We start from the raw sequence: 23,381 nt of genomic DNA, 5'->3' as shown, positions 1-23,381 counted from the left end.
AGTATAAATAGAAATAACTTTGAAAGTATTAAATACTTGAGAAATTATATGGTGCCTGATCCGGCACCAACACTAGGGCATCTGCCCTTGATATTTGATCCAACAACAGCCTCTTAAATAATTGAAAAAGTGGGCTCAACATGACTGATTAATTACGCTAATATGGGAGAGATGCTATCTCCATGCACCCACCACGTTTGATGTGCTCCAATGTCTCCATGCTGTTGTTGAATATTAGGATCAGGGTTTGTTGAAGGGGTATCTAGACCAAAGAGCATAAGAGATGGAGCTCTAGACGAGTTGAAGCGGTACATGGTTTGGGTAGTTTTTATAATAGATTTTAAGCTGAAATGTAAGATGACTATTCATTCTTCTTGGATTTGTAGTCCGGTCCCTGCTATAATTCTTGGAGATATGCTATGGCACCCTTTTTGTTTCAGTACCCGTTACTGTTTTGACTGGCTGGCTTGCTTCTATTTATTAATCAATCTTTTTAGTACTGTATTTTAGTGGATAGATTGCATTTGAATGGTTGCATATGAATCACATCTAATTTCTTGGTTAATAAATTCAGCTCAACTGTAACAGTGAAGGTTTCTCATTATGTATACCACAACTTCATCTCAACTGTGTATTCAGTGAATCTCTGCTATTTTTTAATTATGCTCTATATTCATTTTGCATCACATGTTTATTTCTTAACTTTTTACAATCGTTTTAATAATCTGTTTATTATTCATTTAATTTTTCTATAATGCCCCATGCATCGCATGGGCTTCAAACTAGTCTATATATATATACATGGGCTTCAAACTAGTCTATATATATATATATATATAGGGAGAGAAAAGTGTAGCTACACATACGTGTAGCTAACTTAGCTACACCAACGGCTTAAAATACAGTGGGCCCCACATTGTTTGGGTGATGCAAACCACTCATTTGATGGGCCCTCACATAGATAGGGTGTGCCCAAAAAATCAGCTCCATAGGATCATCCCAACCCTACGATTTGTGGAGGCAAAATTGGACGTGTAAAAACCTTCACAAATCTATCAATTTTTTTGCCTTCACAGTTTGAAGGGTTGGGATGATCTACTTTTTAGGGGGCAAATAAAGGCGATTTCCTAAGCTTTTATTTTGTTTATATATAGTAGGGGCTTAAAACCGTTAGGGCCCGTTTGGATACCTCATGCATTTGTATTTTGATTTTGATTTGAGTTTTGGATACAAAACACATCAATCATCTTCATGATCATGTTTTAAGAGAGAGAGCACATCAATCATCTTCATGATCATGTTTTAAGAGAGAGAGAGAGAGAGAGAGAGAGAGAGAGAGAGAGAGAGGGATGTCTTGCTGCTGCCAGAGCAACGTCGAGGAGCAGCGATGGTGACGGAAGTTGCCACAAATATTGATTTCCAAATAATGTCTCGCAAAAAAATTTTGAAAATTGGAATTTTTTGCACTGTTGTAGCTAATTTGGAAATCTAAGGATCTAATCCAGTTCAAACTATCAACTAAATCCAAATCTAAATCTTGCTGGTATCCAAACCCCCCTTAATGAATTTCCTGATTCTTTTAACTTTTAAAATGGTGATGATAAATTCACACCCCCTTTACAATAATTAGCACACCTTTAAAGGAGCGTATGCAGCAGATTTTAAGGCTTTAATATCTTATAGGTATCAACTTCTCTGTAGATAAGTTATCTATATATAAAGAAAACCCCTCTTACTTTTTAGGGGGCAAATAAAAATGAATTGTTAAGTTTTTTGAGGAAAAGGATTGTACGCTCGACCGTACCTAAAGTTAGGTACGGTAGAGTGCCAAATCACATGGGTCCCACATTTTTGGTGGGCATCTAAACCATTCATTTGCAAGGCCCCATCATAGATAGGGTGCATACCAAAAATCAGCTCCATAGGATCATCCTAACCCATCCATTTGTGGAGGCCAAAATGGACAGACAGTGTTTGTCCACAAATCTGCCCATTTTGCCCTCCAGTTTTGGAGGGGTTAGGATGATTCAATGGTTCTGATTTTTGGTATGCACCCTATCTATGATGGGGCCTTGCAAATGAATGGTTTAGATGCCTACCAAAAATGGGGGACCCATGTGATTTGGCACTCTACCGTACCTAACTTTAGGTACGGTCGAGCGTACAATCCTTTTCCTCAAGTTTTTTTTATTTATATAAAGTAAGGGTTATAATAATTAATGCTCCACACATTTATTATCTTATATCTTATTGCTTAGATCAGGAAGTAGCATTGCTCCTATGTTGATAATTTACTTCAATATATTCATATTCAATATTTAATACAAAAGGTCCAATGATATAAGAGAGTACATTCTTAGAAAAGGTTGTTCAAAGTACATATACGTGAATAATAATGCGCATGGGAAACATTCTTCAATCTCTTCGGTGGTTGTTTAAGCCATAGACTGTACTTGGGATTCTCATTGAATTACCCAACATATTTTGTCTCTCTTTTTTTTTTCCTTTTTTGAACATGGAACTTTGCCAAATGACTATATTTATGAGTACTCAACATAAAAAAATGGTGTCACATGAGACATGATCGAAACGGAAACTCTGAAGAACAGCCAAGAGTAATAGACAATTACAATTCAATAGTTGTACAATGAAAAATCTTTATTCCAAGCAGTCATATAAGAGTCAACATCTGCCTTCACACTTGATTGCACATTCAATATACTTTTTTTGAATGGCAACCAATTTTATTGAAAAAACAAGACCGAGATGGTCAAATACAGAGAGAGGAGGGAAAGAACATAACGAAAAAAATACACCAAAGGAATGAAAAAGAAATGGAAATCATAAGGGTCTGAGCTTCCTTAGCAACCCCCTCACTCCCAAGCCGGTCTGCAACTTCATTTGCAGATCTGCGAACGTGCCGAAAAATAGCAGATGGTTTAATTCAGTATTTGATTTAGTCAAAATATCTATCAAACCTACAAGGATGTTTAGTAGAACCCTTCAGCCAACGGATGACATTAAGGGAGTCCCCTTCCACCACTAAATTCTCTAACATCTCTTGGGCAACATTCAATTTACTATCTGTTTGTTAGGCAATGTTGCTTACAAAGTTTTGATTGCCATTATCAAAGAAAGGGAGCATAGATATTATTTCCCTAAGCAATTCAAATTAAAATATTTCAATCAAATCTACAACAAAATTTCCAATGTCAACAGTCATACAAGAGCACATTTCACAATTCAGGAAGAACACACATAACATGCATTTCAGACCATTGTTCTAAATAAGCAACATACAGCAGTATGCCCACAGCCTTATATGTTCCAAAGTTCCAAACTCCCCACAGTCAACACATGACTTATGTTTTGCATGTGGGGCCCACAGCAATATATGAGCCAACGGATAATTCTAAGACCAACCACAGAAAAGGGGAGGAAATATCATCAGTCCTACCAAATTTAATCATCCATAAGCTCCAAAACTCAATTTCAAAACATTGGTAACGAAAAATACTGCCAACTTTATTTCAAATTTTAGTTAGATTAAAGTAGCCGTTAGAAAGGAACTATCTAGTCCTTAGAAAGGAACTATCATATAGAGAAGTCACCAACTAATCTAATCTTCCTCATCAAAATCAGAATCATCAGTAGGAGCTTCACTCTCAGAATCACTCAACACATATGTAGCCTTCCCTCGGTTTGCTCTCTGCGGTCTGGCCCTCGGCGCCATAACCTCACTCCCCTCTTCTGGATTGGAAGCACCAGAAGAACCAGATTGGGGAGAGCTTTCCTTCTCTTTCTTCTCATTGATCTTATCTGACACAGAACCACTCTTCTTATTGAATGGAGAGGCTCTTATCTTTCTAACCTTCTTCTCTGGCGAGATTACCGCCTTTTCAACAGGTTGAAGCATTTCGGTCATTAGCTTCTGACTTATAATTGGCTTGTTCGGCCCTGTTGTTCCTCTCTTTATTGTTGTAGCGTTGGCATTTGCAGGTTTCCTGCCACCTACTTTCTTTCCTCCTTTTGGAGCAGGTACCACGACTTCTTCTATCTCAAAATCATCATCATCCTCGTTGGCTTTCTCTTCTGAAATTGTCTTCATAGGCTCGTTTTCACTATCGCCATCCGAAATCTCTGTGAAGGAAGATAGAGCCTTTTTAGCAGAAGCCCTCTTGCTTGTTTCTTTCCTCCTTGGTTCTTTGGTTGCTATGTCAGTATCCATGGCTGTAGAACAAACAAAGAGATTAGAAAAGTTCCCTAATCAGCAATTTTGCAGCAAATAAGCATAAAGGAAAAAAAGAAGGAAAATGACATATGGGACTATAGCATACCACTTTGGTCTGAAGAAGAATCTATGTTATAGGCGGCCAGTCGTTGTTTCAGGTCAAGTAGCTCTTCATCGTCTTCATCACTGTCAACTATAGTTGATTTTCCTTGCTGAAAGACCAGAGCCACAATTCATATATATAGAGAAACTGCATGACAGAAGAAAAGGAAACAGAAATGGACTTGAGAATTTGATAGAGCCAGACCTTTTTAGCAGGAGCTTTCCTTGGACGTCCTCCTCCTTGAGCCTTTTGTTTGACCACCTCAGCATTATTTTCTGCAACAGGTAAAGATAAACCCCAAAATTTAGAAAACAAGTACATATATTAAAAAAGAAATCCAACTAATAAATTCTATTTAAACAAGATATCATAAGCTTACCCATTTCGGTTACAGCACTAACTGTTGCTACGGCGGAATCAGAGACCGTCTCTGGATTGTTGTTGGCCTTCATGGTGTTATTCTTTCTTGGGTTTTTTGCCACTTGTTTAGAAACCTTACCAGCATTGCCCCCCATTCCCTTCACTGCCACCTCGACTTCCACCTCAGCATCTTTCTTATCTTGTTTCTGCATTAATGGAAAATCAAACAAGAAAATCCCAATGAAAACCATACAAGGAAAAAATGTAAAAACTTAAGATAAATTCGTGTTTGGCAATCGAGGTCTAGCTGTGACGTACATCAAGTTCCACCATGAAAGCATCAAGATCTTTCCTCCATAAAGACTCTGGCGTCACTTTTTTCAGTTCCTCCACTTCATTTGCTAACTTTTCCTTCTGTGCTAATAGCTCTTGTACTTTTTCAAGAGTCAAGGTTCCAATTGGCATCGATAATAAATACTCGTAATCGCTTGCCTTCACTCCTCTGGTAACTTCCAAGTCTTCTTCATTTTCTTCTGTTTCAAGAGTCTCCTCATTGTCCACAGCAACAACACTCTTGGGCTTGTTGTTTGGGAGTGGAGTGAAGCCTTTCTGCTTTAACTCAAGAAACAAATCTGCTCTCTTCCTATTGTTCACAATTATCTCTCCTCTCACCACTCCAAGGATGAACCTAACCTTGTTATCCATTTTAAGCATTTCTGATTCAAGATTATCCAGCAGCACTTTCTGGATGAGATATTAATGAAATCAATAAACTTCAGACAAAAAAGAGAAATGAAGAAAAACAGGACAAGAATTCTCTAACACTGAGAGGAGAAATAAATAATCATGTGTAAAACACCCACCTTTCTCTTTGCATAAAATTCGAGTCTTAAAGGAAAGAACTCCTCTAGAACTGCAAGAAGAAGAAAAAAAGAGAAAATCGTCAAGAATAGTTGTGTGCGTAATGAAGTCCTGACAAATAATAAAAAAACTCTACTTACTCTGTTCTGGGTAGTCATATTTCTTAATCACCCCTCTAGAATCAAATAGATGCATGTTGGTAGTGCTGATGGAGACAGTGAGCTTAAATTTTTTCGTCAACCCTTCTTGCTTAGCAATCTTCATGTTCTCCTCGGAGAGGATTACCTCAAAATGAACTGTTGTGACACCATTGTACTCTTTGTAGTCCTGCATCCATGAAAAATCCCCTATGATGATTAATCCATTTCTGTAACAATTTTAATGGCCCCCTCAATAAATTGGTGCTTTGTATTTTTACCTTGATGAATGGATCCTTAACTTTATCATTCCCTGTCACCAAAGATTCCAAGAATTCCTTGTAATCCTGCGTCCATCTACGGATTGGCAGCTCTGTAATCCTCAACGTTGTCTCATTAACTTCCTCAATGATACCGGTGATGGTATAAGATTCCTTTGTTGATGATTTCTCAATTGTTCCCTGAATTGTGTCATGACAATCTATTGTTTAACATAGAAAAAATAATGTGGAAATTTAACTACTGAAGAAGTTAATCAAGGGTAAGAAAGAGTGACCTTGAATCCTTTGTACCATGGATCCATGGGATGCATTGTCTCACCGTTTAGCAACCGTTTCAAATTTGCAACAATATCCCGCGGGTTATAATTCGGAATGTAGGAGCTCCAACCAGTTCCGATTCCTTCACTTCCGTTAACGAGAATCATAGGTAGTATGGGCATGTACCTGAATTGCAGAAGACAAGAATGCGAGGTGATCTCTTGAGTGACTTTCTAGGCACCAAAAGTAGAGGTCACAATGCTTTATAGTTTCTTTGGTTTAGGAACTTCTACCATGTGGGTTCAATAGATTGTCCATCTTCGTTCAAATAGTTGAGAAGCATATCATCATCCTTGGCGAACAAGAATCGTGTTAGAGGCGATAGACAAGTGTAAATGTACCTGGCACTCGCATGATCTTTGCCTCCCTGATAGAACAAAGAATAGGAAACATTAGAGAAAGACTATAATGGATATAGTGTGTTGTGATGTTGGTTATTCCTTTGTTCATGATATTACCTGGTTACGGGTGCCGAATTGGCCGTTCGGTAACAAAATATTTATATTGTTGCTACCCACAAAATTCTGTGCCATGCCAATAATGGTACTAGCAAGACTCTGCTCACCATGATGGTAAGCTGAGTGCTCAGATACAAAACCAGAGAACTGAGAAACCTGCATGGAAACAAGATAACAATTTGATATTTAGTAGTCCTCTCCACATCCAAAAGAAATTCTATAATTTTTAAATGGCAACAATTAACATACCTTTATCTCTTTGATGAAGTTTCGCTTGAAAGAACTAAAAAGGATCTTCCTTTGGCCCGGCTTTAGGCCATCAACCATAGAGGGGATCGACCGTTGCAAATCCGCCAAAGAAAACAATATAAGCTCCTTGTTGACAAAGTCGCTGTATTTGATGAGCTTTTGTTTTTGATCTAGGTGAGTCCCTGGCTGCAGAGGTATAAGAAATGGAGGACTCAGAAATCCAAAAAACAAGGGGATTTTAAATTTTGAGATATGGACAAGGAGATGGTAATTTTACCTCAAATTGGCGGAGCCAGTTCTTCCTTGCCTCAATCTTTTTCTTGCTGAACGCCAGCTCTATTGCTTCCCCATCTTCTTCATCCACCCACATAAAATCTTTCTTGTGTTTGGCAATATCTCTGAAATATTCCTTTCCTTCTTCATCTGTATTAGTACCCAACCCCTGCCAAAAGATGATTGTGGAACTTGGCAATGAGGATTGCCCAAAGTTGAACATTATGAACAAATATGGAATCATATTGAGGTCAGCAACATGTCATGTGTACTTTGCACAACAAACCTTATAGTACTTGATGGACCAGCCTTTCGCATTTCCTCCCAAACTTTCCTTCCATGATTCATACTCAGGCATTGTGTAGAACGACAAGATCTTTTTAGTTTTATTATTAGTTGCCTACACACATTAAAAAACACGCACCTTAAAGGGTTATATAGATACACTATAGTAAAGTGGAATGCCAAAATATATACCAAAATAGACCAAAAATGTCTCATGATGTGCAAGGCATTATAGATACACTAGTAAAGTGGAATGCCATTATGCACTTTTTATTCTTCTTTGATCTTTAGTTGTTTTTATTCATCTAACTAGCTTCCACTTAAGAGATTTTATCTGTAGCTATTGAATTGACACAAACCTTCACAATAGGCGTTATGAACTCTACTAAGAAGGAAGGAATTTTGAGAAGTGATGGCCAACACGAATGTAAGAAATTTATCAGCAGCCCTTTGATGTGGGAACCATCATGATCCTGTACCACCAAACCATGAAAATTTTACTATCCAAGTGAAGAAATGGCACATTAGAATAAGGCAGCCAACAAAGATTTTTGGAATGAACCAAGAAAAAACAAACAAATCGTTAACAAATGAACCTGATCAGTCATTATCATCAGATGACCATATCTCAGGGACTTGACATTTTCATACTGCTTATTCTGCTGCAACCCGAGAATTTGCTTGATGTTCTGAATTTCGGCATTCTCCATTAGTTGCTTATGGGTTGCTTCTCTCACATTAAGAAGTTTTCCTCTCAATGGGAACACTCCATAGTAGTCACTGCCCACAACAGAGATCCCTGCAAGCTGTAGATATAGACCAGAAAAGAAAACCCATCCACTTCTATTACTTTTCCTAGAAACTCTATAAATTTGTAATAAGTTAATAAACTTATGAAACAACTCACAGCAAGAGCCTTAGCCGAGTCTCCTTCCGTCAAAATCAAGGTACATTTCTCTGAGTTCTTTCCGCCGGCCTCATTAGCATCTTTGAGCTTTTCATTACTAATTCTCTGTCGCTTGGTTCCATCAGTTTTCTTCAGTTCCTTGCTCTGTTTGAAATCTGCCCATGACAATAGGCTTTCCACTATTCCAGACTTAGCCACTGAAATCACAAGATTTAAATAAGCGTACTTCTTAAATTTTGTCTTAATTTCTTTCTCAAAGAATGAATAGTAGGGAAGAACAAAAGTAGAAGAGGACTAACCCTTTTTGAGGAATTCCTGTGAAATTTCACATTTTGAACCAAAACTTCCTTGACGAGTAGTCAAGGTTTCTTTTGTCTGTGAATCGAATGCTGGGTTGTCAATGAGAACATTGACGAAAATCCACAGATGGTTCTTTACCGCATGAGCTTTCAAGTTGGCATTTTTGTTTTTCTTATTTACTATGTTTACGACATGGTTCGCAATCTGATTAGTAATATAATCAACATGGGTTCCACCCTTAATGGTGGCGATGGAATTCACAAAGCTGACCTGAAAACACCAAAAAGAGAATAAGTACCAACACAAAAATGATCAACCGAGCAGCAATAATAGATGGGTGTTATTAATTGATAGTTGATACCTGTTGAAAATGCCCATCACTTAGACTTGCACAAATTTCCCACCTGTCATTAACTTTCTCCGCAATCCTATTCAAAATTATGAAGTGTGTTAAAGTTGTTAAAGTATAAAAGATAAAATAATGCCTTTCTCCAACAGCTTAAGCTTTTGGAGAAGTAGGTAAGTCAACATGGTATCAGAGCCAAAGGTCTCGAGTTCAAACCTCCCGGATAGCAAAAATCCACATGCGATGGTCAGCCCAAAGTGGGACCACATGTGCCACGTGTTTGCCAAGTGGGCCACACGTGCGGGGGAGTGTTAAAGTATAAAAGATAAAATAACGCCTTTCTCCAACAGCTTAAGCTTTTGGAGAAGTTGGTAAGTTAACAAAAGTATAAAAAGATAAATAATGCCTTTCTCCAACAACTTAAGCTTTTGGAGAAGTTGGTAAGTTAACATCGTATCAAAGCCAAAGGTCTCGAGTTCAAACCTCCTGGATAGCAAAAATCCGCATGCGATGGTCGGCCCAAAGTGGGACTTACATGTGCCACGTGTTTGCCAAGTGGGCCACACGTGCAGGGGAGTGTTAAAGTATAAAAAGATAAATAACGCCTTTCTCCAACAGCTTAAGCTTTTGGAGAAGTTGGTAAGCTAACAAAGTGGATATGAAAATCAGTTTCTGAAATTAAGAACAAGTTGAAATATCTTAGATTTGAAATTTTTTAGGAGACAAACCTTGGGAGTTCTTCTGGCCTGGACTTGTTAGCGGATTTAAGGTAGAGATTGACATAATCCATGAATGATTTTACAGGTATCCGTTGTCCGTTTAACTCTACCTTGACTGTCTTCCCAAGGCAACCAGCTATGTCAACTACCCGTTTCTTCATTAACGCGACCACATCATCTTCCAGATGGGTCATGTTGAACTTAGCCAAGTCAGGCTTAAATGTAACCTTAGTCCAGTTTTCACCTTCCTTGCACTTTGTAATTGATGGTTCTGATTTATTTCCCATGTTGTTCGTGAACACCTTCATATAACAAGGGAAATTGGAAGCCATGTAAACAAGACAAACCGTAAAAGTAAACAATATTATAGAAATATAAGATCTAGAAAAGAAAGGTCAAAAAATGAAGGCAAGTAAACAGGGAAGGACCAACCAACAAAAGAAAAAAAAACATCCTCAAAACATAATCATCAGTCCCAACAAAAGATTACAAAAACCCAAAAATCTGTCATAGAAACATTAAGGTGAGACTAAAGAAGAAAAACAAAAAACATTAGAAAAGAACCAGACAACCAGATCTATCAAAGAAAAAGACCAAGAAAACAAGATCTTGCCTAAAAATCAGTTTAATAGGAAAATCACTCAAGAACTTGAGAACAAACAATACCAACAAAAGAAAGAAAAATCTACAAACCCTAAAAACAATTAAAAGGGAAAAAGGGGGGAAGGAAACAAAAACAAATTTAAGACACAAAAAAGGGAAATATCAGATCCAACCCAAGAAACATCTGAACATAACACCATCTCAAAGATCATCAGATGCAACAAAATGAAGACAGAAGGCAAAAAATCAACATGCCCCAAATGACAGAGAATAAAAAACCCATCAAGAACTGAAGCAGAAAAAAAGTAACATAAAACCAAGATCTCCAAACCTGTTTATACTTCTTCTGCCTCTTCCCATCAGCAGTCTGAATAACAAACTCAGTTGAAAATATATTCGTAAGTTTAGCACCATACCCATTCCTTCCCCCTGTCGTTTTCTTCTGGGTATCATCATAATTGCTACTAGTCAACAAATGCCCAAAAATCAATTCTGGCACATAAACCCTTTCCTCCTGGTGAATCTCAACAGGCACTCCATCTCCATTATTATAGATGCTAATGCAATTCTGATCAATATCAATGTCGACTTTCACCAAATCCATTGACGGGTCTCTCTGCTTGTTATCAGCAGCATTGACAAGAATTTCATCAAAGATCTTGTAGAGCCCTGGTACATAGGTGACCGGGCGATAGGCCATTTCTCCATTTTCATAGATCCACAGGTTCTGTGTGTGTTTCTCGATAGAGCCGATATATGTGTCGGGACGAAGAAGGATGTGTTCTAGCTGGGTTTTTTTCTGGTATGTTTCTTCAATGGTTTTCGCAGGACGGTTAGTGTTGAAGGTGTTGCTGGTTTGTAAGGGAAATTTATTTTCAATGGAAGCCATGGCGGAGGAGAAAGAGAGACACAGAGATTGTGTCTGAGAGATGAAGAAATGGAGAAAAGGGATTGAGAGATGAAAATGGGGAAAGGAAAGGGAGAGGGGGTTTATTATTGGGAAAGGAAGAACGGTCTAGTGGTTTGAATTTGAATTGGGCGGACTGGGAAATGGAGGGGTCAGATGGGGTTGGAAGAGATCGTGCGGCTGTGGAATGATCAGAATGAATTACGGGAATACCCTTGGTAGAATATTTAAAATACTTATGCGAAGAAGAGGTAGAAGGGCAAAATCGGAAAGAAAGTTTCTGACATGGGCACCCCTCTCTTTACTTTTTAAGATACGTATGCTAAGAAGGGTATATTTGTTAGGTAAATGATACAGGGAAATGTTATCAGCACTACTGTATTTTGATGAGGGCACTCCTCACTTTATTAAAAGTACGGTATGGCCCGCACCATAGGATGATCTAAACCGTCCACAGTCTAAATAGGTTGTGGCTCAAAAATCATTTCCATAAGTTGATCTAACCCTCCGACCTACAGAGGGTAGGAAAGAGAGAAGCTTGATGCATCTATAAATAGAGCCATAGGTCCCTCTTCATGAACCTAATTCTACTACTACCTTTTGAGAAGGATTTTCCCTTCTTTCAAGATGAGGTTTTCCATCAACCTAAACTAGGTAGAAACTAGAAAGGCAGATAAGGAAGGTAGGGGTGTAAACGAGCCGAGCTTGGCCAGGCTCGGCTCGGCTCGGCTCGGCTCGTTAAGCTCACAAGTGAGGCTCGGCTCGGGCTCGGCTCGGTCAGGCTACCGAGCTCGGGTTATATTATGTTCACACCCCTCATCTTTCCTGGACAGCCCTACTAGTGTAATTTGACTATTTTTTTTACACTATGGGGGGTGGTCCTAGTAACAAATGGGGTTCCAAAAATGAAGTGACATATTTTGCCCCCCCTTTTCACTCCATGGACAACCCTTTTAATGTATATATTAATATAATATATATATATATATATATATATATATATATATATATATATATATATATATTTTTAAATATATTAAATTCTTAACGAGCCTTAACGAGCCGAGCCAAGCCGAGCCTGGCCTAACTCGGGCTCGGCTCGTTAAGGATTCGAGCCGAGCTCGAGCGAGCTTCTGAGCCCTAGCTAAAATTGACACCCTTAAAGGAAGGTCAAGAACACCAGCAATCATTATGGCAAGTGAAGAAGAAAAGCTAGGAGCCAATGGCTATAGGTATGAGCATTATTTACATATAAAGTTACAACTTCAATACAAGATCTTTGTCGCAGATCTGGTCTGGCCCCTCTTTCTCTCCGGTCCCACACCCTCTCTGTATGGAGAAATTTCAAGGGTGGTTGCATGGTCTAAGAGAATAAAACATGTTTCCACGGGTGGTATAAACACCTGAAGAAAATGTCATCATGGTTTTCGTCTAGCTCTCTTTAAGAGAGAGATCGGTGTTGTATTAAATAACACTGGTACAAGGTCAATAAAATTGAAAGAATCCCACTATATTTGATGTAACTGGTAACATTAGAGAAAAGATTATGTTTCATTCTCAATTAATTTGTTTCCTTTTGCATTGTATGGAATCCCCATTGGCTCACCATTCCTATTGTTGGACTTGCTCACCATTCCTATTGGCTAGCTTTTTAGGGTGAGTTCTACCTGAGTCACAACACCCATCTTTTGGATTATCGGATATTTCCACCAGCTCGTCTAGCAAATCTAAAACTGATCCGAGAAGATGTTCATAGGCCAAATTTGACTTCAAGATTACAGAATGCCCTTCGAGACGAGCGGCTTTGTGAAAATGTTTGCAAGTTGCTGATTGTGATCAAACCACCTTGGGCAACCTTCTCTAACATTGTGATAGTCCAACTATATATATGCTTCTCTAACAAATTAACATAACGAGGGTTCGACTTGAACTCACCTTTTATTGACTGATTTAGTGATTCAGCAAGTGGTGATACATTTATAGATGGTTTTCGTGCACGCAGAACTGTGGAATCATGTTGTGACAATGGCCAAAGCTCATTTTTGGACATTTTGTGAACTGTGATTGAAGGATAGTGGATCATTGGATGGAAAATTGGAGAACTTCCTCGACTTTGATAAATTGGAGATGATTTTATAGGAACTACCCTATCATCTTTAATTCATTCAGAGAACTCCACTCGACGTGATCAATATTGTAGAGTGAAGAAGGAGTGCAGAAGGCATTGTTGATATATCAAATAAAATGTGTCTAGATACGAAAATTCTACCTGTTGGTGTACTGATTCAGTAACCCTGTTCTGGTTTAACAAGCTCATTCTGGTTTAGCATACAATACCAACTCTAATATCACGAACCGTATTACGAACTGGTTTGGTGTATTGGTTTGCAATATGATATGATATTGATCAAACCAGGCAACATAGCCAAGAACAAATGAAGTTTTAGTTAATAGATTAACACATTCTACATGGGAATTAATGTTTAGTTGTTAAAAAGATGATTTGAGATCACTTAAGCAAAGCTAACAAAACTAAAAAGGAAAAATAAATCTATATAATGGCTACACATGATGTGATAATATATTTTCATTCTGAAATATAGAGATGTGAATACAGCCCTTAAAAACAAATCATGACTAGAGATTATAAAGAGAGCAATTGAAATTCTTCATATCTTGAGAGATTTATGGAAGATTTGACGAGTGGACGTGTGGACGTTTTATACGAGAAAGAGGAGGGTTTTTAGGTGACAGGGAGAGTGGAACATTTCATGAGAGGATGAACAGTTCATGGGACGAGGAAGACTTCACACAATAACCAATCAAAACTCTGACAAAAAATTGGAGGAAACGATAGAATGAAAACCAACATGTCACACAAAGAGTTGTGCACAAAACTTGATACTATCATCTTCGTATATTTAGAATTTACAAAACAGCATCGCTTCAAATACAATAGCAGATGTAATTTCTGCAATATATATGTTTTATTTATACAGATTATACAATATTGCTTCCCATATATGTGTTTTCCAAGGATTTCATGTTATATCTTTCATGTGTATGTCCTGCATCCATGTTTGGATTTCCATGTATGTCCTGAAATAAAGGAATTCAACGTCTTTACAAGCTACAAAAAATACTCGTGGATGTCTTCATCTCTTTATGGCATCAATTAGCATATTCAAGAAAAAAACTGAGGCTTTGAACTGAATAAACTCTTACAGGTTAGGAGGCCATCAACTTCCACTATTTGAATAACCTTGATTTTTGGTCAACATTAACCTATCTAACTTAGATAAGGACATGTCACAGGTATCAAAATGGGAAAAAAGGAACCTGATGTTAGGAACCTTACCGATACGCCAAAAGCTCCAGAGCTGATGGAACGCATTAGGCAAGGCCCTTTCAACCTGTCCCATACCAGGCTGGGTCCCACCCAGTCCCATACCTAGGCGGGGCCCCACTTAGGACCGTAACATACCACTACGCTTCCGCACCTGCCGTCCTCAGCGGCCCACTCTGTGACAGCTTTCACTCTTGCCTTTTTTCCGGGTAGCCCTTTTCACAGGTCACCCTTCCGTGACTCGAACACGGAACGTGGTGGCTGCTCTTATACCAAATGTTAGGAACCTTACGGATACGCCAAAAGCTCCAGAGCTCGGGCCCCCACTTAGGACCGTAGCACCTGATAAACCCTAAATACATAGTACAAATTCACAGTATAAAATTAATTATGTAAAAAATGAGTGTTCAACAATGTAAAGCTCTCAAACAATGTAGATCATTCTTGCAGGGACACATTTGCTCATGAAGCCAAATAGGTATATCCACATTGCAGGGGAGATGTGCATCCATCTAATAGGGTTCACATGAATTGTTCAGAAATCTAACAATAAGAGCAAACCTATTAAATAGGAAGGCCAACTTAGCACAGGTAAAAGCTCTATTAATGGTGTGGTTACAAGGGAAGTTCTTATTTTAATATCCTATGTATGTGCAATGTCCTGGATGGATACTTCAATACAATCATGCAAGGTGGGGCTTAAAGACATCTACGCATAAGATTAAGACTAACAATTGCAACAACCAAGCCAACAGATATGGTATCCACCAATTGTTAAATTCTGGATTTCTAATCTTGGATGAATTACAAAAGAATTGATGGTGCTTATATAGACCACTTACATGATAAATATAGAATGAAATCAAGATAACTATGGAAAGAGATGATAATAGAAGATTCTAATCTAGCCTGATTTCTAATTCAATCTTATTGCTTAATCTAGCTAGGTTACCTCTCTTGACCTACTTGCCTAATCTACACCAAGACAATCCAACAGTGAACCTCAACCCAATCAAACGTCTCACATATTGTAACAGTATGAAGAATTCAAAATGCTACTACATATGTGTGTGTGTGTGTGTGTGTGTGTGGCTTATTTCATGCGAAGTTAACACCATTTTTTCATCTAATTTTTCATGAGTGATTGCACCTATCATTAATGCTATAATTAATAAAATATTTCGGCAATTCAGAACTCAGGACATGAGGCTTAGAGAATGGTGCAGCTTCCTGGATAGCTGATTCCCTCATCTTGTAGAATGCACAGGAGAAACAAACTTCAACATAAAGAAAACCAATGGATCTCAGTTGTGCCTTTGATTAACTCTACACTAGACACACATCAAGAAAAATAATTATCAAGTTAATTGAGATATAACCTTAATGATGAACATAAAGAAAACCAACGGATCTCAGTTATGGTTCAAAATGATTAAGGGCATGGTAGCCTCATTATTTTCAAATCTAAAAGGCATTTTGTTAGTCTTTCTGCGTACTATGATGCTCAACCTATGTATAACAGGTATTTGAGAAATAGACACGATGCCATTTGTATAAAATATGTTGCAGCATTATAAGCCACTAGAGTCTAGATGACATATCACTAAAATTTGATTCAGGAATATGAAGAACAGTAGTTCGATTTTCCAAATACATAGACTACAACTATAAATCAACATTCCACTGAAACTAATGAGATAATTGCAAGTGTCTGCTTGTGGGATTATCGTAAGCCATTGCATTAAGCAAGTCAACTGTTGGCTCACTTATCTTCCCTCGAATTTTAGAAACTTTAAACATATGAATAACATCTCACAGAAACCAGAAAATACATCCTTATTTGAGGATCCCATAAAAATGCCTGCTTTACTTGAGGCCCCATATCATGACTCACCATCCGATACCCTCAAAGATCACTGCAAATAACAGAACTTCCGCCTCTCAAAATCCATCAACAAAATATGAGATATTCCTCCAACAATTTCATCCAACAAAAAAACAATTTCATCCAATTCAGCCTTCAAGTTCCTCGTCTTTTGCTTCGGTGAGATCTAGTAATAGCTAACTTGATTTAGCATAAGCTCAATCTCTAAACAGTATCAGAACGTCACGACCACCAATTCTTTATCCCAAGAGTGTAGGGTCAGTGGAAATCCTCTCTAATAGAAAAAAACCAACTTTGATTAAACTTCTAGGAGCATCTCCACCACCTTCTTCATTTTAGGCCGCTTGGCTGGTGTGCTGTCGGTGCAAATCAAGGCAACCTTTAGAACTGCAAGCATCTGCTTCCTCCAAGCAAAAGACACTGTACTTAATCTCGCATCCAATATCTGCTCTGGAGTTTCTCCCCTTGTGGATGCATTGTGCACCCATTTCACCAGATCTATCCCTTCACCAAAGGCCTCGTCAACCGGCAACCGGGTTGTAAGGATCTCAAGCAACACAACTCCATAGCTATAAACATTTCCTGGTGCTGTAACTTGCATGGTATATGCATATTCTGTAAAAACAGGAAAAAAAAATACCAAAGCAATCAAATTTAAGAAGAATGAAAAACATCTAATGAATTTTTCTTAAAGAATATCTTAAGACTCATAACACAAGAGTACCTGGTGGGATATAACCAAATGAGCCTGCAACCGCACTGATACTAGCGGTGCCTTTCGATGGATCCAAGAGCTTTGATATCTCGATCTCCCCAATCAAAGGGTTGAAATTGGCGTCTAGATATATGTTACCAGAGGAAATATCCAGATGGATAATAGCTACATGATGGAGGAAAGCTAACCCTTCTGCTATTCCAATGGCCATGGATAGCCTTCTTGGCCAATCTGGTTCAAAATCTGTTTGACTCTTATCATGAAGTAGCTGAGCTAATGTTCCATTCGGCAAGTAATGGTGCAGCAACAGAGCAACATCTTCATAGATCACAAAACCAATAGGCCTCATAAGATTATCATGGCAGAGCTTCCCTAGCCTTTCAAGCTCTCTGATCATTTTGTTCTGGTAATAAACCACAGTTCTATCCATGGATCTCAGCCTCTTCACCGAAAGAACGAGTCCAGACGGCATAACTGCCTTATAAACAGTACTGAAAGTCCCACCACAGAGTTGATTTGAATCCTTCAGGGTGGCTTTGACGACACTGTCCAAATCTATTGCTTGTTTCAAATTTTCAACAAATATGTTACTCGCTATTATCATCGGTGTACTCACAGTTCCATCGGTTGTAACAGCAGCCACATTGGCAGCCATTTCTTGCCTTTCTCTCATCATGAAAAGAAGAACAACAACTGTCACCGAAACAAAAACTGTCAAACCAGAACCAATAACTGCCAATATGACCTTGTACGAAACCTTGTGATGGTTGGCCCCATGGTCAGAACCAAAAGAACTCCCACAAGAGGTTTTCAATGGCTCTCCGCAGAGCCCTTTATTGCCCAAAAAACTTGAACTTGGGCTCTTCTGGAATGGCCCAAAGATGGGAACTTGGCCTGTGAGCAGATTATTTGAAAAACTAACATCTATAAGGCTCAACATGCCCTTAAGTTCCAATGGGAAGTTTCCAGAGAGCTGATTGTTAGAGAAATCCAAGGAAACCAGCTTGTCGAGTTTCCCCAACTCTCGCGGTATTGACCCATGAAGATGGTTGAAGCTCAGATTCAGAGCTATTTGCAAATTCTTGATCCGACCAATCTCAGGAGGGATAGTACCAGTCAAATAGTTACTACCCATTTGTAATTCAAGCAATCTTACACAGTTCCCAATCTCGTTAGGTATCTCTCCTCTTATTGAATTCTCACCCAAAAGCAAAAATTGCAATCTTGACATGCTGCAGAGGTCTTTGGGGATGCTACCATTGAATCTGTTATTGCTTAGGTCGAGTTTGCTAAGGTACTTACAATTAAGAAGAGAAATTGGGATTTCTCCAATGAGACTGTTACCCGAAACAATCAATTCTTGAAGGTTTGTAAGCCCTCCAAGCTCAGAAGGAACGGTTCCCGTGAACCCATTATTGGCTAAATTCAGAAGGGTGAGGTTAGAGCATTTTGCGAACTCAGGGACAATCTCACCAGAGAGGGTGTTGTTATCTGCTTCAAAGTATGTAAGGCTACTGACATTGCCAATGGCAACAGGAATACTTCCTATGAGTTTGTTATTGCCAATCCGAAGATTAGACAGACCTTTACAGTTCCCCACAGACTCAGGAATACTCTCATTCAACTTGTTCATGGTCAATACCAGAACTTCAAGTTTACCAGAAGTGAAAATACTATTTGGTATGGGTCCTTCTAGTTGGTTTGAGTGAAGGTTCAACACTTGAAGGTCAGATACAGAGCCTAGATTTTCAGGAATTCTACCAACTAAAAGGTTCTCATATGCAGTGAAAACTCTCAGACGGGTTAAATTGCCCACCCAATAAGGGATAGAGCCATTCAATTTATTTCCAGATATCTGAAGATCCTGCAATCTTTCTAGACTTCGCAACTCATCGGGTATTATTCCTGTTAACAAATTATTGGATAGGTTTAATGATCTAAGGTTTCTGATACTACCCAACTCCGGCGGAATCGAGTTTCCAAACTTGTTCCAAGATAAATCAAGAAACTCAAGCTCAACTAACTTTTCAAAAGCAGTAGGAATTTCCCCATGGAGGTAATTGTAAGAAAGGTCTACTCTCTTCAAAGATTTGAGCTGAGAGATTATAGAAACATTACCTCGGAGCTCGCGACGAGGGAGCTCAAGCTTTTCCACCGATCGGTTTGCGTTGCAGGATACGCCAACCCAAGAGCAGTAGTCGGTGTTGTTAGCATCCCAATTGGATACTAACAACTCTTTCTGAAGAGCCACCATGGTTGACTGATCATCATGCTGAGAATCCACAAGCTGATTGTGTAAGAGAAAACCAGCCAGCAAAAGAGAAAACCAGCCACAAAAGGCCATTAATTACAAACAGCGGAAGGCCTCTTTTTTCTCAGGGCTTTCTTCTTCTATAGACAATGGCTTATTCATAGGGGTTGAAACTTTAAAGGGCTGAGATATAGACCGAAAAAATCAGTCTTCTTTTTGCTCCTGAAAATTGTGGCTTCTGATGAAAGCGATCCTCTTTCTATAAAACTCAGCCCTTTGATTAACAAGGCCAGAGCTACAAAACTAATTACACCTTTCCCTCTCTCAAAACACAGGCAGTTGTTTACTTTGCCTTTACCAATGCCCTGAAGTTTGAAACCCCAAGCCACCCGTTCCCTGAACAATGAGAACTCCAGATGAAACCCCACAAAATCCCCTCCTTCAATGAAAAACCAGAGCTTCTAGTAGAAATTAGACTTGTCTTTTCTGAAAAATCCTTGAAGTTTACTAGCAAAATCCCTTTCTCCCCAGGTCAGGGCACCTGGTGAAGAAGCCATTTCCATTTCCACAACATTCTGGTACTTGGGCGCACAAAAATTTCTTTCTTCTCTAAGATTTAGAGCTTCTGGTTCATACCCATCATCTGTTTATTCCCAAAACTAGAACACCCAGATGGTAAAAGTAGTCCTCTCTTTTTTTCCTGGAATTTCAGAGATCAAATGTTTTTTTCTCAGGCCTTTATTAAATGAAGGTTTGATTGAAAAGTGGGGCAAATTCTCTCACGAGAATAGTGGAGTCAGGGTCAATGAAGCAAGCTCAGTTAGCAGGAAAAATCCAAGTGTTTCTTGAAAATTAAGGTTAGAGAAAAAGATAACCTAGAGAGAGAGAGAGGGGGAGAAGGGTGTCAAGTAACCCCAGAATTCTGATATAAGACCTTGTTTAAAACCCTAGGATTCTCCTTAAACCTCATGATGGATATTAGAAATGCAGAACAGTCCTTTTTGTTCTCTTCCCTTCAATCAATATTTTATTATAAAATATTAAAGCCCTGGTTGATAGATTAGATGGGCGCTGATATCCCCCCCGACCCACCCTTGTAGGCTATCCTCGCCCCACCCCCCTTGACGGCTAGCTAACGTTCGGTCTCTCTCTCTCTCTCTCTCTCTCTCTCTCTCTCGGTGTCTCCACACACAACAGGAACAGTTGGTGGGCACAAACAAAAACCGTGGTGGAATGGTGGGCCCATCTTTGAACAGCGTAGGCCCCGCCCATACCGCACCGTAGGATAATCCAAACCGTCCATTTGATGGGCCATAAACGTAGATAGGTTGCATCTCAAAATATTATTTCCATAGGCTGATCCTAGCCCTCCGATCTAAATAGAAACTACATCTTATGCAACCTCTATAGATTGTAGGGTTGTGATCATCCTACGGAAATGATTTTTGGGGCACAACCTATTTACATTGTAGCACATCAAATGGACAGCTCGGATCATCCTATGGTCTGGACGGTACACTTCATTTTCAAAAATATGGGTAGGGCCTAAATTGGTACGAACCACACCATAGGATGATCCAAACAATGGACGGCTTGGATCATCCTATGTTGTGGACGGTACGCTTCAATTTGAAAAAATATCGATGGGGCCTACGATTGGGCCTTAATGTTACTGTACGACCAACTCCATAGGATTGTCCAAACCATGGACGGCTTGGATCGTCCTATGTTGTGGACGGGCCTTGATGTTACTTTACGACCAATTCCATAGAATGATCCAAACCATTCATTTGATGGGCCACAATGTAAATAGGTTGTGCCCCAAAAATCATTTCCATAGGATGATCACAACCCTACAATCTATAGCGGTTGCATAAGATGTAGTTTCTATTTAGATCGGAGGGCTAGTGTCAGCCTATGGAAATGATATTTTGGAACGCAACCTATTTACTTTTATGGCCCATCAAATGGACAGTTTGGATTATCCTATGGTGTGGTATGGGCGGGGCCTACGTTGTTCAAAGATGGGCCCACCATTCCACCAACAGTTCCTGTTGGGCCCACCAACTGTTCATGTTGTGTGTGTGTGGAGAGAGAGAGAGAGAGAGGTCAAATGATGGGAAAATGACATATACGCTAAATCCTAAAGTTTAACGTTAGCCGGCCGTCAAGGAGGGAGGATATCAGCGCCCTAGATTAATTACTAAATACTAAAAGAAGAGATACAAAAGAAAAATAGAATCACTAATGCCTTGTTTAGCCAACAAGTCTGCTTCTTTGTTACTAAATACATTTCTCTTATATGTTTTGATTTTTCCTAGAACAGCAGGTACCATATCTCTATGTTTTTTTAAATTTAGTTTTCCTAGAAAACAAATGAAAATAACTGATTTTGCACCTTGGTGTTTGGCGCAGTAGTTACTTGTCATGAGTTTCTTAATTTTTCCCATGGAAGAAATCGAAATCACAGATTTTTTATATGGGTTTTTGGGGCACTGAGCACATAGAAAAGACAAGCTCTCCAAGGTACAGAAACAAACCCTAATGCCATGATAAAGACATTTGTCTTATCAGCCTAAGGTTCTCATCGAAGATCGTAAAATTTCTTTTTTTACTTCAATGAATTCTTGGTCACTGTATAAGGATGATAGTACATATATGTCTTTTATGTATTTATTTTGATTTTTCCTTGAATCCCACACAGTATTTCACTTTAAATTGAATCCTATCTCTTGCATTAGCTTTGCCCAGAAATTAGAATTTTTCTTGGGTTTTGAGCACTAATTTACATGTGAATTTAACCTTATTTCTCCCTAGAAAATGATTAAAATAGTTTGCCAAAAACAAGAAAAATGAGTAAAACTAGACGAATTATAAGTTTGTCATTGTAGGGAAGTGATATATTCACTCCCTTTTCTTCCTTGGACACTCCTCTCAAGTGTATTTGTGAAATCCCTCATATGAAAGGGAGGAAAGGTTTTTGGGCTATATATGTGGATTCTCCCTCTCCCCATGTAGACGCATTTCAACATCTCCAAGGCCTGGGCCCCAAAGAGTGGGTCGGGCACAGTTAATGCTGCTGGGAAATAAAATCAAACCGAACGATATTTACACAATGGGGTCAAGGCGTCACAAAATGGTATCCGAGCGGGACCTCTCTCTAGTACGATGTGCCAGCGACGATGTTGGGCCCCAAGGAGGGTGGATTGTGGATTGTGAGATCCCACATCGGAAAGGGAGGAAAAGTTTCTTGGCTGTATACGTGGAATCTCCCTCTCCTTGTATCGATGTGTTTTCAGCATCTCCAAGGGGCTGGCCCCATGGAGTGGGTCGTCGATGTGTTTTCAGCATATCCATGGGACGGGCCCCACGGAGTGGGTCGTCGACGTGTTTTCAGCATCTCCAAGGGACCGGCCCCACGGAGTGGGTCAGGCACAGTTAGTGCTGCTGGAAAACAAGATCGGGGAGGGTGGGGAAACCTAGAACCGGACAATATTTACAAAGTCTGGTCAAGGAGTCACAGTATTTGTGACTACCCTTTTACACTACAAGGGACTGGCCGAAGGAAGAAAAAGGATGAATGTATCATTTCCCTTGGTGAAAGTGATGGAATCCATACAAATTAAAGAGGGTCCGATGCCAATTCACGGGCTCACATAGTTTCTACAGAATGTGAGCAAGTAGATTTAAGTAGGTACATCCTACAAACCATCTCATGTTCCCTCTTTGTCAGGCCCTTTACATGAAGTAGGAAAGGTAGAGATGTTTTATGTGCCCATTTTTGGTGTAGTTCATCTGCCTTTTGTCCCTAAATGCATGCTCTAATAATATTAATTTTCCTAGAAG

At 39.1% G+C, this 23,381-nt stretch overlaps 2 protein-coding genes across 2 annotated transcripts; both read right to left on the bottom strand.

The window, feature by feature from the left end:
- Window positions 1–3,195: 3,195 nt before the first annotated feature.
- On the bottom strand, window positions 3,196–11,414 carry LOC143860397 (DNA topoisomerase 2-like). Its single transcript, XM_077371000.1, has 21 exons — window positions 10,763–11,414; window positions 9,838–10,130; window positions 9,125–9,191; window positions 8,763–9,033; window positions 8,464–8,660; window positions 8,153–8,362; window positions 7,916–8,029; window positions 7,558–7,671; window positions 7,276–7,440; window positions 6,999–7,184; window positions 6,750–6,905; window positions 6,525–6,658; window positions 6,249–6,417; window positions 5,974–6,153; window positions 5,696–5,882; window positions 5,558–5,607; window positions 5,013–5,438; window positions 4,714–4,900; window positions 4,539–4,609; window positions 4,338–4,443; window positions 3,196–4,230 (listed from the first exon to the last, which is right to left on the bottom strand). Exons 1-21 carry the CDS (start codon window positions 11,318–11,320, stop codon window positions 3,620–3,622), a joined length of 4,452 nt encoding a protein of 1,483 aa, XP_077227115.1. The 5' UTR covers window positions 11,321–11,414; the 3' UTR covers window positions 3,196–3,619.
- Window positions 11,415–16,277: 4,863 nt separating this feature from the next.
- Window positions 16,278–20,559, bottom strand: LOC143848768 (Leucine-rich repeat protein kinase family protein). Its single transcript, XM_077357813.1, has 2 exons — window positions 17,294–20,559; window positions 16,278–17,184 (listed from the first exon to the last, which is right to left on the bottom strand). Exons 1-2 carry the CDS (start codon window positions 19,626–19,628, stop codon window positions 16,868–16,870), a joined length of 2,652 nt encoding a protein of 883 aa, XP_077213928.1. The 5' UTR covers window positions 19,629–20,559; the 3' UTR covers window positions 16,278–16,867.
- Between the last annotated feature and the right edge of the window lie 2,822 nt (window positions 20,560–23,381).

This window comes from Tasmannia lanceolata, unplaced genomic scaffold, assembly GCF_043159265.1.
Source record: "Tasmannia lanceolata isolate RefF3 unplaced genomic scaffold, GAP_Taslan_0.1 ptg000003l, whole genome shotgun sequence".
NCBI lineage: Eukaryota > Viridiplantae > Streptophyta > Magnoliopsida > Canellales > Winteraceae > Tasmannia > Tasmannia lanceolata.
The sequence above is the reverse complement of the archived record's forward strand: the minus strand, read 5'-3'. Positions and strand labels throughout refer to the sequence as shown.